This window comes from Cygnus olor, chromosome 17 (assembly GCF_009769625.2).
Source record: "Cygnus olor isolate bCygOlo1 chromosome 17, bCygOlo1.pri.v2, whole genome shotgun sequence".
In the NCBI taxonomy this organism is placed as follows: Eukaryota; Metazoa; Chordata; class Aves; order Anseriformes; family Anatidae; genus Cygnus; species Cygnus olor.
Genome location: NC_049185.1, coordinates 12,264,180 through 12,279,594, shown reverse-complemented (window position 1 = coordinate 12,279,594; position 15,415 = coordinate 12,264,180). Strand labels below are relative to the sequence as shown.

At 42.9% G+C, this 15,415-nt stretch overlaps 1 protein-coding gene across 1 annotated transcript; it reads right to left on the bottom strand.

Moving 5' to 3' along the window:
* Nucleotide 1: 1 nt before the first annotated feature.
* Nucleotides 2-14,902, bottom strand: VPS37B (VPS37B subunit of ESCRT-I). Its single transcript, XM_040576924.1, has 4 exons — nt 14,733-14,902; nt 6,180-6,351; nt 5,457-5,539; nt 2-4,303 (listed from the first exon to the last, which is right to left on the bottom strand). The coding sequence occupies exons 1-4, from the start codon at nt 14,835-14,837 to the stop codon at nt 3,806-3,808; spliced, it is 858 nt and encodes a 285-aa protein (XP_040432858.1). The 5' UTR covers nt 14,838-14,902; the 3' UTR covers nt 2-3,805.
* Between the last annotated feature and the right edge of the window lie 513 nt (nt 14,903-15,415).

The window sequence follows — 15,415 nt, the reverse complement described above, 5'->3', positions numbered from 1 at the left end:
ACCAAGAGATATGATATTTTATTTAAAATCAGACCACAGTAGATTACAGAAAGACTTATTATGCAAACAAATCCACTGTACATTTCACAACTTGCTAGGCATATAAAATTGCCCCTTTATTCAACTGTCCAGCATTACACAAAGAAACCATTCAGGTGCAGGACGACTCTACCTCCTCTGAACTCAACGTTTGCCAAGAAGCTCTGTGTTCAGGCTCGAGGAATTGTCAGTTGGAGCTCTACGTCTAATTCACTATTCCAGTTTGAGAGGGCAGAAACGTCCACAAGAGGTGGAGACTGAGGTTGTGAAGTGGGAGCACTAAACAAAACGGCCACCCACGACTGGACTGTGCCCAGGGCCCTGCCTCCTGGAACCGCATCAGAGCTTGTATCCTAAAGAGTCCCTCCAGGGTCACGGTACAACCGCGACCTGTGTGGATCAGCTGTGTCAGAACAACTGACTCCGCTTCCTCCGAGAGACAGCACTGAGGTGCAGTGAAACTCATCCTAGAGTTAGAACCATTCAATGCTGACCATCATTCCAAAAAAACCCCAACAACCCTAACCACATACAATTGAATTAGTCATAACTTACAAAATCTGCGTACAAAAGACTGGCAAACGTAATGCCATCCAAAGAGAGCATTTTCAACCCTACCAACACTCTAAAGCCGTGTTACACATCAAGTTTAAAAGATTTTTCTCCGCTCCAATTGCTTTGGGGAAGTATATGCTATTTGCAGCAGACATGAAAAATCCTCAAGACAACATAATATATATTTTGGCAAGCACACTGAGCTACCCCATCTCAAGTCTCAGCTTGCCTATGGCATTTTAATCTCACTATCTTATAAACAGTGCAAATTAGTACAATTCTAAACATCCTAGCCATAGCAGAATTTATTAACTATAACAGAACAGGAGAAGCTGTCAAAGGGCAATGGTTCAAAGCACTGACAAAGCTCTTGCCCGACTCATTCAGATTAGTGTTCTGTAACATTTTTTTTCTGAAAGGATTTAAACAGCTTTCCACAGTCATCTTTCTCCTATACCCTTAAACATTACCAGCAGTCAAGTATGTATTTACAGTTTGTGCGCACACACACACAATTAATGGCAAAAACATTTTCCATGAGCAGCTGGATTTCAGTTACGGGACTGCTATAACTGAAACATCACATTAGTTGTATCACTTATGTTCAAACTAACCCATCAGTGAAGGCAACTATACGCTCACAAATAGCAGATACAGCCTTTCTTGATTCTAACGTATGAGGGTGAGATTTTTGTTTTCATTTTTTAAAGAAAGTGCTCTTGAAGAGCCCTTAAATTAGAGTTAAACAATGGCTATTCATATGATAAAAATGCTAGTATCCTAGTATTACAATCACAGGTAGTGATCCTAAGGCACATCAGCCACATGCATATGCAATAATGCATTGTTTTGCTTTCAGACAGAAAAACTGCATTAGCTTTGTCTGTATTTAGTTAGCACAAGAGTCTGTTTTTAGATAAAGTATCCCTGAAAGATCATGTTATCACAAAAGTTACCAAAAGACAGAAAATTTAACAAGTAGTAAAAATACTTTTGGACTACTAATACCAATAAAGTTAGATACATAAAATGCAGTGCAAATTCACAATACACTTATCGATCACCTCCATCACTTCTGAGGATTTGCAACTCTCAGAAAAAAAGTTGTCACTTGATAAGTGTAAAATATACCTGGTTGTTTTTATTAAATGTTAGCAAAACTAATTTGGGATTGTTTTAGTTTGTGTAGCAGGCTCAACGTATGAATTTCTATACTCAATCACCACCCTGATAGCCCCCACCAACTTTTATTCTTCCTAGGACACAAATCATTTCTACAGCAGATTTATGTTTAGCATTCAGATACGACAGTTGCCATCCAAATACCAACACTAATAGCACAGCAAAATTTTTTGAAACAAGTCATGATCAACCATGCTTACACAAATGCTTCAATGAGAAAATAATACCAAGAAAAGATATTACACTATTTTAAAAAACACATCCTGTACCATCACTAGATTACAGAAAAAACACACTTTGCAAACAAATCCAATGCACGTTGCTTCACAAACTCCCCCATCTACAGAAACTTTCCAGATTTACACTGGGGAATTGGTTCAGATGCCAGTAACACTGACCAACCTTCTGCCTTTTGTCTTCAGAAGGCAAAACAAGCCAAATAACCATATTTTCAGAATAGAGAGTTTCCTGTTATGAGATTAATTTCAGATCAGTATTTGCTAGCAACCACCACACTCCAGAGGAAATGATTAAGGGACAGTCAAGGGCCTTATGTAAAGAAAAAAATGATCAGATATTCTATTTTTGACTGAAGCTGTTCGTAGCACAGACTTCCAAACAATGTAGTGCATTCCAGGACAATGATAAGAATGTTTTAAAATAGTGAAGAAGATATGGCAGATTCTGGATCATGTCTTCCTTAAGTTAGCATGAATTAGTTGGAAGTTGTTTGTGGGTATGAAAAATTGATAATCAATGTGGACATATTCTGCACAAGCAACAAGTGTTAAGATTTGCCTCTCCCAGTGCTAGATTAGATTACCAGCGCGTGCCTAGAGTCATATTGAGAATGAGATCTGAACTCCCCTAGGCAGCCTCCCTCTCCAGTGGTATAAAAAGTCAAGAAAGGATTATATAAGAGGCAAACAGCTACCATGGAGTTCAAATTTTTTTTTCTGTTTTGACTGCTTGCACAGAAATGTTAACTGCAAATTCCAGATAGATAAGCAGGCCAAAAACTGCAAGACGGAAGGAAATGTAGAAGTTAAAAACAGTTCTGCCAAGCAAGAGATGGGAGTTTGAGGGACAAAATGAAGTTGTGGGTAATTACATGATGTGAAAATCCAACACTTAATTAAGAAAATACCCTGCCTGGATTCCTGGAATCACATGATATCAAAAGCTAAGCACCGGTGTATAAAAAAAATTAACTTCTGTATCCAAGGTGTGGAAAAAAAAACATATGAAAATCTTAATAGGTAAAGAAATAAAAATTCCTGGTAAAATTTCTATAAAACCCTAAACTGGCTCTACAAACAGTTTAGTTTAATTTCAAGAGACCAGGACTTTCAGAATATCAAACTATTTAGGAATGGGAAGAGTGCGTACTTTTATTATGAAAAGTCTAAGGTAACAACTGAAATGTAGAACTGAAACTCTTGTAACTTTTACTGTTTAAAAACCATAGAACATTATCTGACAACAGTTTCAGCTCAGTGAGCTCTGAAAGTGTTGTGCACCTGGCCACAAATGCCACTGTCTGGGCACACTGCAAAGGCTGCTGATGCAGTCCCCTCCAACCCTTCGCCCAGCATTCAGATATAGCCGTTACCATCCAAACACTGGCACTGGTAGAGAATTCTTTAGAGAGACAAATAGCTCCCGCTTGCTACACACACATCCAGCTGCGACGGGAATACATCAGAACAGAAAAGGATGCTGATTTACCATCGCTAAAGAATTTGGAGATTTATAACATCAGGAAATCCACTGTGCACTGTTTCACAATTTGATGGATTTAAAAAATTTAGCCCCTATCACCTTCCTAGAAAGTTCTTGCTGTCACTGGTATTTGAAAACAAAAATAATCACATTTACTAAACACAATTTCAAACCTCTGTGCCAGAGCTCAAATTTTATACTCCACTGTGCAAAAAACAGAGGCTTTCCATTGCCTATGTTAAGTCTCTGACAGGGAGAGAAAAAGGAAATATAAGCACCAATACATAAGTCAGGCGCACCAAAATATTCACTGGAGGATAAAACCAGGATGTGGTGGGAAGCGAGGTGGTCTTTGGGGAAGAGCTGGAGGATACGGTGGTACGAACTGAGATGGGTATCCTGGCTGTGACACTTGACTTGCAGACTGAGCTCCCGGTCGAGGTGGGAGAGGAGGATATGGAGCACCTGGATAAGAAAGAGCCGGTCCTGAACTCATGGCTGCAGTAAAGGGAGTAGGAAAGCGTCCTGCTGGGACTGAAGGCGGAGGGGGTGGTATTCGTCGGGGCACAACTGAAGGAGGAGGGTTTGCATCCGAAGTGTAGGAATCTTGAGGTGCTGGTGTCGTGTCGGGTGCTCTCGGCTGAGCCAGCGGCTGAACCTGCGGAAGTCTCTGTCCCTTCAGCACCATCTCTTGGAGCTTCTCAATTTTTACACGTCGCAGGTGAGCCAGTTTACGCTTGCTCTGGTACTCGTCAATGAAGGAATCCAGTGGTATTTCACCATCAAGAAAATTTTCTGCCATATTCTATCAAATATGGAATAATCTCTTAGAAAATGGCATACTCTGAGACAACCTAAAGGGCTTACATCCTAAAAATAGTGTAATTTTGCCTGTGATTTTCCAGCTTGCATATGGAGGATGACTGGCAGACTAAGAATTCTAAGCAGAATTTTGAATTAATTATTACTTAGAAGCAGTGGGAGTTAAATACCATTTTTGCTGAAATTTATGCTGAAGTAACAGCAGTAAGAACATCTGAATCTGTCTCTGAACATTTCCCTGATCATCAGAGGCAGGACTGAATCAAGCTCAACAGCTTTCCAGATTGCCAGCTAAGCTGAATTATGGTTTAGTACTGCTTGCAATGCCAACAGAAACACTGAGAACTCTACAAGCCTCACTACAGTGAGGTAGATTATTGCTAAACCAGATTTAATACTCATGCTTACTTGTGGAAAAGCAAAGCTTTGGGAAAATGATGTTTTAATAATCAAGAGAGGTGACCACACGTATAATCATGAAATTCAACTTGCCCTGGGAATGTTTTTTTGTAATCACAATTCAAGGCCAATAAGCAGATCTTTTCCCTGATGCTAACAAACTATGTAGTTATACAGAATGTCCTACAGGCAAATCCACTAACAAAACTAACCATTCCCGTTGCTCTAAAAACAAGCCACCCTTCAAGCACTTGTAGTGACCATTGGCACCTAGACAGGTGCATTGAAATCATAATGGAATATTCCACCAAAACTACTGCAGAGTCATCCCTCTCATCTTACAAACCAGCACAGGCAGTCTTTCATTAGGTTACTAATTGACATTTGTAATGGATTAATACATATACCAGACGAACACCATTAAAAATATTTCCACATTTAGATGCTATTAGTTTGAAGGCAATGCCAAGGAACTAAGAGAGTTTGGCTTTCTCTTCTGAAAAATAGTGTTGTGTCTTAAACCTCAAAGACCTTAAGAATAAAAAAAAAATTATTCAAAAAAAGCGTCACTGAAATCAAATGACTGCTTATGGAAGTTCAAAGCAAAGACCAGACCATATACTTAAAAATATCCCTTTAGACTACTTATTACATGTTCAACGGTATTATATACTTCAGCTACCCCAAGACTTCACTAATGGGTAAAAAGTGGCAGAATTGAAGTGTACTGTCATTACCTCCGTGTCTTCCTCAATCTTAGCCCCCTCTGTCTGAAGGAGTGCTAGCAGTGTCTCCAGTGAAGCATTACTGGATTGTCTGTCTGTAACGGCATGAAAACAAGTGTAAGTGACAGCTGTTTGTAAGTGACTTTTAACTGAAGCTATAAAGTATCATCGAGCATAAAAATCTTCTCAGGCACATCTGTATAAACAGCATACTCTGCTGATCTAGACAGGATGACTGTCAGACTACGGTGAGACAATACGACATTTAAGTAGTTAGGAATATTGTCACAGTGCTAAAACCAGAAATTATAATTTATAATAATGAAAAAAGTACTTCAGCAAGTGCAGTATCAGACGCACAATACTTCATAATTCGGTATTTAATGAGAACATTAAATACAAGATTGTTTGATTTATGATTAATCACTGGAAATTCAAAACGGGTTTTACTATTTAGCAAGGTGGGCAAACTTGGTCATTTAGCAAACAATAGCTACGTAACCACATCAGTAACAAGGAATCTGTAGTGCATATTTCTGGGTGTAAGAGATATTATTTCTGGGTGTAAGAGCCATTAGGTGTATGATCTATTTCAGAACTACGTGAGAGTAAGTTTTGATTTTATACCCTAATGCACAGAACTAAAAATGAGGGAGTGAAAAAAAAAAAAGATGCACGACAGATTTAAATTCAATTAGAAAAGAGCAAATCATAATAACCAACAGAAAACGTTACCTAGTTTTGTTTTCTTTATCTGGTATGCTTCAAAAAGAACTTGCAGCTCTTGATATTTTTGAGTCAAATTTGCTTTCAAAGACTCCAGCTTCGGCTGGAACAGAAGATTGTCCTCTGCCAGACTGCGGTTGCTGGCAAGAGTCATGTCCTTGCTGTGTTGAACATTTTGGGCCTGCAAAAAGAAAGGTGTGTGAAGTGACAGCGACAAACGATATTAATCAAGATTAACGGTTATGTAGACAACACAGGAATTTCAAGACTACTACATAAACAGCAAAAGTAAGCTCTCTGCAGAAACAGTACTACTGCATTGGAGCTGCAAATAACAATACTTTGGGACTTTTTATTTGTGAATGTCTCCTGTTTTGGCAGGTATGGTCAGCTCCAGCTATTGTGCCCATTTCCACTCTCTCTTCTGCGCCAAATCTTTCCTCGCAAACTCTATTTCTGCTGCTCCACAATATGCTATTTTACTAGAAGAAATAAGGCCTATGATGCAAACAGCACATTAAGGACATCTACAAACACAAGCTCGCACACAGGGAACATCCCCTGAGCAATTCCACTATGAGCGTGGTTCTCCCTGCTCAGCCAGCACCACCCGTGAATTCATCGCTTCTGAGCAGGAGTTACCGCCCACCTGAGGGCACCTTCCCACGTGTATTTTTAACCCCCACATGCAGCAGATGGTTCATTAAGCAGTATTAGTTCCACCTTGGAGAAGAATTACTTTTATTCCAAGCATTTGAGGAGTTTGTGCTGTGGGAAAGGACTCCCAAGAGGAGCCTCCCCTCTGACAGGGGCAGTGGAGCCGGCGACGGGCCCTGCAGGTAGAATGGCTTTTGCTGGGTCAGGACAAAAACGTGAGTTCCTGCTACACCAAACGGCCCTCAAGAGACCCGTTTCATCCCATTGTAGTGGTTACTGACTGGAAATCAGTGCCTGGGCACCCATTTGGACATCTCTGCTCCATGGCAGTGGAGCGCAATTTGTGTCACCTGAGTTTCCTCTAATTCTTGTCACAAATTTATGTGAGGCCTGACCTGTTGGCTGCCACGGCCTTGTGAGATCAGAGTTTCTCCAGAATATTCTTCCCAAACGATGTTAAATCAAACCTGGTTTAATGCCAAAAGCCTGTGTTTCAGCTCAATCCTGCTGCTTAACATATCCTAGCCCAAAGACATGGTTCTTAAGGAACAAATGACAATTTCCATAAAACCACTGTCAGCAAGATTCCCAGTTTGCTCACACACGCACAATTTTATCAAGACAGTCTTTAGGAGCTTTGGGAAAGACGAGTGTTCAGAGAAGCCTGCCCTGGACGTCACATTAGATTCATTAAAAAAAATCAGACATCAAAAAGAAGGGAGGAAAAAGCAAAGGATCTGATTTCAGTCTGAATCAACAAGTGGGCTAATTTTCCCATGGCACAACAGACTGATTCTATTAAACTTTCTTCAAAACCAATTAAATGTTTGGTGCACTTCTCGTGACCTCCTACATTAACGTGCCCCTTCTACCCCACCTTCAGTGCAGAACAGTGCTTTCTTCCTTTCACACTCCTGGGGGGACATAGGAGAGGCACACCTTTGAAAGGGCAAAAGAGGAAACCTGAATGAGAGGAAACCTGAAAATCCATGAAAAGGAGAGGACCAGAACTCGTGTTCCTGACAGTCTGAGCACAAGGACATATACAACAGGTGAAAATATTTCCCAAGCGTAGCAACAGTGTCTTCAAAAACAGTTACTTGCTTTTAAAATATTTATACACTGCTTTAACCTGCTAACTTCAAATTTAACTCGGTATTGCTTAAATACATCTTTAATACTTAAATACATCCTGAGATATTGCTCCTCAAATACCCAAGTTTTATTCTTTTGTGCTGTTCTTGCTAAACCACTCAAAAAAAAATATCATCAAGTCAAGGATAATGCCGAGTCCTAAACTGTGCATCAATCAAAATAAAAGTCTATTCCAAGCTGTACAAATGGGAGGAACTATTTGTAATACTGTTTTGGCTTCTCAGGATTCTCACATCGAGCCTAAACAAGCTTTCAACCCTATGCTTGTGTTCAACTTGAATACTTTCCAAGAATAAAAAGAAACTCCTCTCTTCTCACTTTTGATTCCAATGCAAAATAATTTAAATTAAACTCGTTGCTTCCATTTGTTTGTTCTCTTATGATCCAACGCAGTTAGACTCAATTTTAGTAAGCTGAAGTCCTTGTTTTACATTTTTTCCTAACAATAATGAATGGAAACCAAGTACACACTATTTAACAGCTTAATTACTGACATCCAGCTTCTTACCAAATTACCTGCCATCACCACAAGTTTTGTTAACTAGCTGTCTTGTGAACTGCCAGCCAAAGAAGATTGCGTGCAAAAAGATTTGTGTTTTCTGATGCCTCTCCTCTTTCACCATTTTAACGAGCAAACTACTTCCTTCAAGTGACTTAAATTTGATCTGGTGATCACATTTTCACTGCTTGTAGGGCTGACATTCTCATTTCAAAGTAGTTGTGCAGTCAGGCTAGGAAGACGAGTTTTATGAGCGGACTTTGATCTTTCTTCAGGACGAAGAACATGTTATGTACATTTTTTTCTAGAGAAGAAAAAACAGTGGAATGAAAGATACGCAAATCTATAAACGTTTCAAGAGTACAAATCTCTGGGAAAGGGTATTACTCAAATCATACATGTAATAAGGAAGAGAAGAACTCCAGGTAAATAGGCAGAGTAAGAGAAAAGGCTTCTTTAAGTGATATAAAACTTAGGCTACTTCTTAAATAACTCTCCTCCTCAGGTACCATAATGTACTTAACCATGTACATAGCGTGCAGCCGGGCTATGGACGTGAACAAGGAGACAAACACCTAGCTTTCTACGACGACTTGCTGAAGAACTTCACTTCTGAATCATCATGAATGCGTAAGATGAATAAACATCATCATAATGGGATATACTTGTCTCGTAGGTGTAAGAAACAAATTAATATTACAACAGCACTTGGAAAGTCAGAGTTACCTGGTTTGATGGCAAACAAGTACAGGTAACCCACCTCCGTCTGACACAGTGACGCCCTTTCCTGACCTTGCCACCTTATGTCTAGCAATTACGAACTAGTCTACACTTAACTGAAAGTCTTAAAAATATTTGTTTTAAAGATGACAAAAAGTTGAGCTATTCTTAATCACATTGTAAGTTACAGTGCTTGAAATTACACAAGCCTTAATGACTCAACTTCTTCTGTATTATAGCACTTCCAAGAAGGGCACGTTTTTCTACAGAAACTGAACAAAAAACACAATTCATATTTAATGTTCAGGTGTTACTCTTGAAGTCTTCACTTCCAGCTTTAGTCTCTGCATCAAACTTCTTTTAAAAACATGGGCAGTTAAACAGATGAGAAACTTGTATTAGATCTTGCTCAAAACCATGAGAAGAATCAACTCTTCAATTACAAGGTAAACTTAAGAACAACTTCTTTCCAAAAACGAAGGTGAAGACCCATTCACCTATTTGGGACATTTTAATGCTTCACTTCACTGGAAGAAGTTTGGGGAGGGAGTAAATTCTAATTCCTAACAAACAGAACTAATATAAACCCAAGCCAATGCAACTTTAATACCATCACAATTTTACAAACCAGAACAATCTCTGGCAAAGATGTAAATTCAGTGTAATAAACTTCTCTGCAACTGTTCCACTACATTTAGAAGTTAATTCAAGGACTCAGAAAAGCAAACACTTAAATTTGCCTAAAAAGCCCTAAAGAAAAGCTTTCAAAAATGTTGCCTGATTTAAAACCAAAAAAATAAATAAATTGCACAATCATCCAAGGGTCAAAGATACAGTATAGCGTGACCAGTCTACTAAGAGTACCAATGCAGCACAAAGCACGCTTTCAGCATCCATTCAATAGCTGTAACAGAACAAGGAAGGAATAAATCCAAACCAAGTTATTTTGTTGTCAGATCTGCTCTGCAACAAAAAATTGTATTAAGAGGGAACTGCTACTGCATCAGATGTTTGCCTGCCTAATGGAAGTAGAGCGAAAAAAAGTTACCAACAGAAATAAGCTAAGAGCACGCAACCCTAGCAGAATTGCTAAGATGACTGTTGAGGTCGTGTGCACTTCATCAGGCAGGAAACCTGAATCTGAAAACAGATGAAAAATACCAGCCAGAATCATGAGACATAATGAGACAGGGCGATATTAAAGTAGAACATTTTTTTTTAACTTGTTTTCCTTTTAACTATCAAAGTCTCACTATGAATTCTGAATGGGACGAACAGGGCAACACGGAGCTGCTTACAACGGGATTTTGATGGCAGAGGGATTGCTCAACACTGAGATGAGCACTCGAAACCAAACTGTGGGCAAGGCATGGTAATGAAGTCACATACACATGGAAGTTAAAGACAAAATCAGGGATTATGAAGTTATTCAAAACTTAAGATGCTTAAATAGTTTCTTTAATAGACATAATTTGAATAGTTTTACTCAAGGATTTACTTAATAAGCACTTGTAAGAACAGGCAGCAGCAACGGCTTTGGGAATGGAAAACCTACTGATCTCCTGAACTGCAGCTTTGTTTCATCCCACTTTTAAAGTGAAGAAAAGCGCTGGACAAAGTTAAAATACAAGCAAGTACTAGGACTAGCTTAGCAACATTTTTACTGTTTACCATTTATTCCAAAATGTTTGCCCTAAGAGTGGTTTGTTCAAAATGACTCTGAGAAGCATCCCTCCTGTTGATCTAAGGTACGCTCCCAGTAGAACACGTCCAGACCAGGTCCTTCTGCCACGGTCCGAGCAACTGAAACCCCAAGGAGCCACAAAGTGCACCCAGTGCTGCTCTAATTACAGGCTGGCTTTGGCAGGCGTCAGGACAAGTAGTCCACTGGTACTTTCAAGAAAAGGGCTCTCGAGGAGCTACAAATAAAACAAACACTCAAACTCTCTCTTTCACTTGCATTACATACTTGTAATTTAGGACTCAAATGCGCTGTCACACTGCAGAAGTATAACTATGCACGGTTGGAGTGACAAATTAACCCTTGAAATAGGAGCCAACAGGTGCAGAGGAGGAGAATAAAGACATCTTTTACAGAAGATTTAGGAATGCTTTTCATCAAGTACTGGTGAACCATAACGCACCCTCTAATGGCATCTGTTTGGTAATAAATATTAAGACATATTCCAAAATAATTAGGTTTGCTAAATTTAGATATTCTGATTAGGCAATTACTAGCTTAAAAATGAGAAAATAGAGTTTAAAAGGTAAGTTGCAATTCCTAAATGTTTACTCCTGCTGCCCAGAACTGCGGTTTGTGCCCAGCAGACACAGGCAGGTTATTCATTCCGTGCTTAGCTAGAAAAGAAAATCCTATAGTTGTCACCAAGTCTAATTCTTAACTTTGTAGCTAAATTTCATGTTTGGCAAACGAGAACATAACCACTCACACCATGCGGTTTTAGGACAGGATAAGGAATCCAAGAAATCTGGGCATGCATTCACATCGTTTGAACTCAAGACTTTCTGCGCTGCCCGATCTTTTCGAACAGCTTTTGAGAAAAGGGTACACTTGAAAACCCCTTCTATGCCTGCCAGCGTATTCTGAAATGCTGGAACGAGAGGAAGGCGATGCATTTCTGACGACTTCATTTCATACGATTAGGGTTTTGAAAAGCAAATAATTTTGGCAGCGGATATTGAGCATTCAGTAACACAATGCTGCACTGTTAAAAGCACAGTCCTAGTACAGGTCACGAGACGACCAACTCTCACCAGAGAAATTCATCGAGCTACCACCAGCATCCCATCACAAACTCACCTGCCCTGTTTAGAATTACCATTCTGAGATTGACTTTTACAAACAATGTACTTCTATTTCAGGAAGATGAATACCGTCGATGTACTACAGAAATTAACCTCAAAGGATTATCAAAAAACCTCCTCGATTTCAAAAGACGAGGAGTACCAGACAATTGGCTTCCTTCCTCTTTCTGCCAGACAAGATGTTCGTTGTTCAAGCGCTAAAAGCCCAGAGGCTTCAAAAACAACTTTGCAGACAGAAAAAAAAAGCAGCTTAGCTCTTTGATGCCACATTTTTACACACCTGGGGTTATAGCATGAAGGACACTGCCTAAGCACATTACCCTGGTGAAATATATCTGCACGCTAGCACACGCACACACACACATATATATATATTTATATATATATATGCCTACACCCCCACAATGACATATACAAATCCTGCTCAAGCGCTGCACAGGAACACATTCCCTCTGGAGCTGGAAGGAGCCTATTTTTAGCTATTAGCAAGAAAGCCAAGTGGTTTTCCAATCCCTTCTCTCTGTGAACAAAACATTGTTTTTCTGAGCCGGGTTTCCCTCGCAACGACGAGTACAAAGGTTTTTTCAATTACGGGATAATCAGCTTTAGCCAATTTTGCCACTGAAAATACGAGTGACCTCAGAGAAGTGACTCAGGAAACATGATTTCATTGGCATGCCCCAATAAAATTACTAATTTAAGGACTTTGGAATAACGCTACAACCTAGATACATCCAGACTGAAAACCAAATACCTACACAAGCAGCAGTGAAGTTACCATGGTTCCCCCTTAATGTTCAGGATTTCCCTCTCTCCCTCTTCCTGCCACATACTTCATTGTGAAAAATCAGGAGCCAGCAGCACAAACCCAAGGAGTAAACAATTCAATGAAGGCAGTAACAAAACAAGGAAGTATTTGAGCAATTCCAGGATAGGTAAATGCTTTTGAGTTGAACAGACTCTGGTAAAAGCCTCCGTGCACAATAAAAAAGGATTATACCCAACAGTAGTATAGCCCTATTTCCACACAGCTCAAACACCTTCAAACCTAGCCACACTTTCCTAACACCACAAAATATTCCCTCGGGCCCAGAGAACTTTACTCTACAATTTAAAAGCCTTCTGTTGCCAACTAAAGAGGGAAACCGGAGGATCAGATTGAGAAGACGGTGTAATCCCGCAGCGAGAGACAATCTTTGCCACGAAGGTCAAGAGGTTTTTTGTCACTTCTGACCCACAGTCTGAAGTGTGCGTTGACTGAAAACAAGAGGCTGGCTGGGCCAGCCCACCTACCGCTGTACCTTGCCAGAGGTCACGCTGCAATCAGCAGCACTGCACCCATTCATATCTGCACCAAGTTAAGCCCGTTATGACCCGCTGGCTTTCCTTAAATCCTCAGTCTTGCCGCAGAAGGGTTCTCCTGCCTCCCAGTGAGACGCTGGGGTCTCCAAGATCTTTTCACGTTTTACTTTTTACAGCAGCATTTGTTTCTTCAACGATTTCTTAAGTCCTCAACGTGTAAGCTTGTACGGAAAGCTAATACATCCAACCCCATCTCGCAAATCTATTTACACAAAGTTCAAAAGAAATGCTGCACAAAAAAGCAAAGAGCAGCTTCCCCAGGACTCCTCGCTGCCAGCCTCGACCCTCGGAGGGCCCCTCCGTTGTCTGCGATACTTTAACGCTGTGGTGATCCTGAACCGCTTCCTTGGACGTACTAGAAGGGCAGGGATCGTACTTCCAGGAAAAGCAACAAAAAGGGATCTTACCCAATAGATGAGGCTTTTTAATTAGCTATGCCTTTTTTTTTTTTGTTTCCCCTGGGACTTTGGTCCTCTAATTTAACACAAAACCAATAACACCAGATCCTGGCAAATACAGTACACTTGCTTCTTTCAAAAATGTTCACAGCAGCAGCGGATCCATCTTACTTGCCGTCAGCTGACTGCTCGGAGCCTTTTCGGGGCGTTTGGTGGAGCACAAAGCTGGGGAAGGCTGCTCCCAGCACTGCCCTACGTTCACCCACCGGCACCCAAAGCCCCCGTACAGGGGGCCCCGCGGCAGCGAGGACGCAGAAGAACGCTTCTTCTATTTGGTCTCAGCAAGCCCAGACCTGAACCCATGGTTTTGGGGCTGGGGCGCTGACAAAGAGGCTCCAAGAGGGCACAAAAGGCCCCAGGAAGGCTGACAGCCTCCCCTATTTCGCCTCTTTTTGACTTAAAATCGCGCTGAGCTCGAGAGCACAACCGGGACCAGCTTCACCCCACGACCCCCCCCTCCTCAGAGTCCGGGCACAAAACGAGGAATGCGTTAATAGGAAAAAATTATATATATAAAAATAAGCACGATACCATCCGCCTCTGCCTCATTTAGCCCAAACCGAGCGATTTCAGCGCTGCCAGGCCCCCTCCTCTGGCAGCCGGCCTCGGGCTTGGCGGGGGCGCCGGGGATCGGGGGTGGCGGCAGACAAAGGGGGGGGGGACCGGGAGGGACCGGGAGGACACCGGGGGGGCCGGGACGGGGCTGGAGGGGGGGACCGAGGGAACCGGGAGGGAGCGGGGGGAACCGGGACGGGGCTGGGGGGACCCAAGGGGAACGGGAGCGGACCGGGGGAGGGCCGTGGCACGGAGCCACTTGCGGCCGGAGGGCTGAAGGTCGCCGGTACCCCCCGGACACCGAGCGGCGTGGCGGGGGTCGCCGCTCACCTCCTCCATCTCGCGGGCCATGTCCTGCAGCCGCTCCTCGTCGTCCAGCAGCGCGCTCAGCTCCTGCAGGCTCAGCGCCTCCAGCCGCCGCGCGTCCAGCGCCATGGCCCGGCCCGGCCCGGCCCGGCCCCGGCCCGCTGCTGCCGCCGCTCCCCCCCCCCCCAGCCCGGCCCCGGTTCCCCCCCCGGCCCCGCTCCCGCTCCCGCTCCCGCCGCCGCCCGGAAGTGGCGCGGCCCCGATGGCCCGGCCCGGCCCCGCCCCGCCCGCGGCGCCCCCTGCTGGGAGGGGCGGGGCGGGAGCAGGGGGCGGGACGTGCCGCGGCCGGGGCGGGGGACGCTGGGGCGGTGCCTCAGGGGAGGCTGGGGGGGGGGGCAGGATGGAGGCGCTGTGGGTCACTGCCTACGGCCTCCAAGGGCTTGGATGGGGCATTGGGGCAGGAGAAGGGCCTGGAGTGGTGGTGGTGCCCCAGGCTGTGGAGGGGTGGGTGGGTTTCCCTCAAGGTGCCAGGTCTTGGCCCTCAGAGCCGCTCGGTGCTGCCTGACCTGAGGGGCTGTGGGGCTCACTGAGGCGTCAGGGCTTGGTGCGTCCATTTTGTGGTCACCCCGCAGGCCCCCGACCAGCTCCGAGCACCCCACGAGTCGTGTGCTGAGCCGTCACGGCATGACGGTGCTGCTGCCTGACAG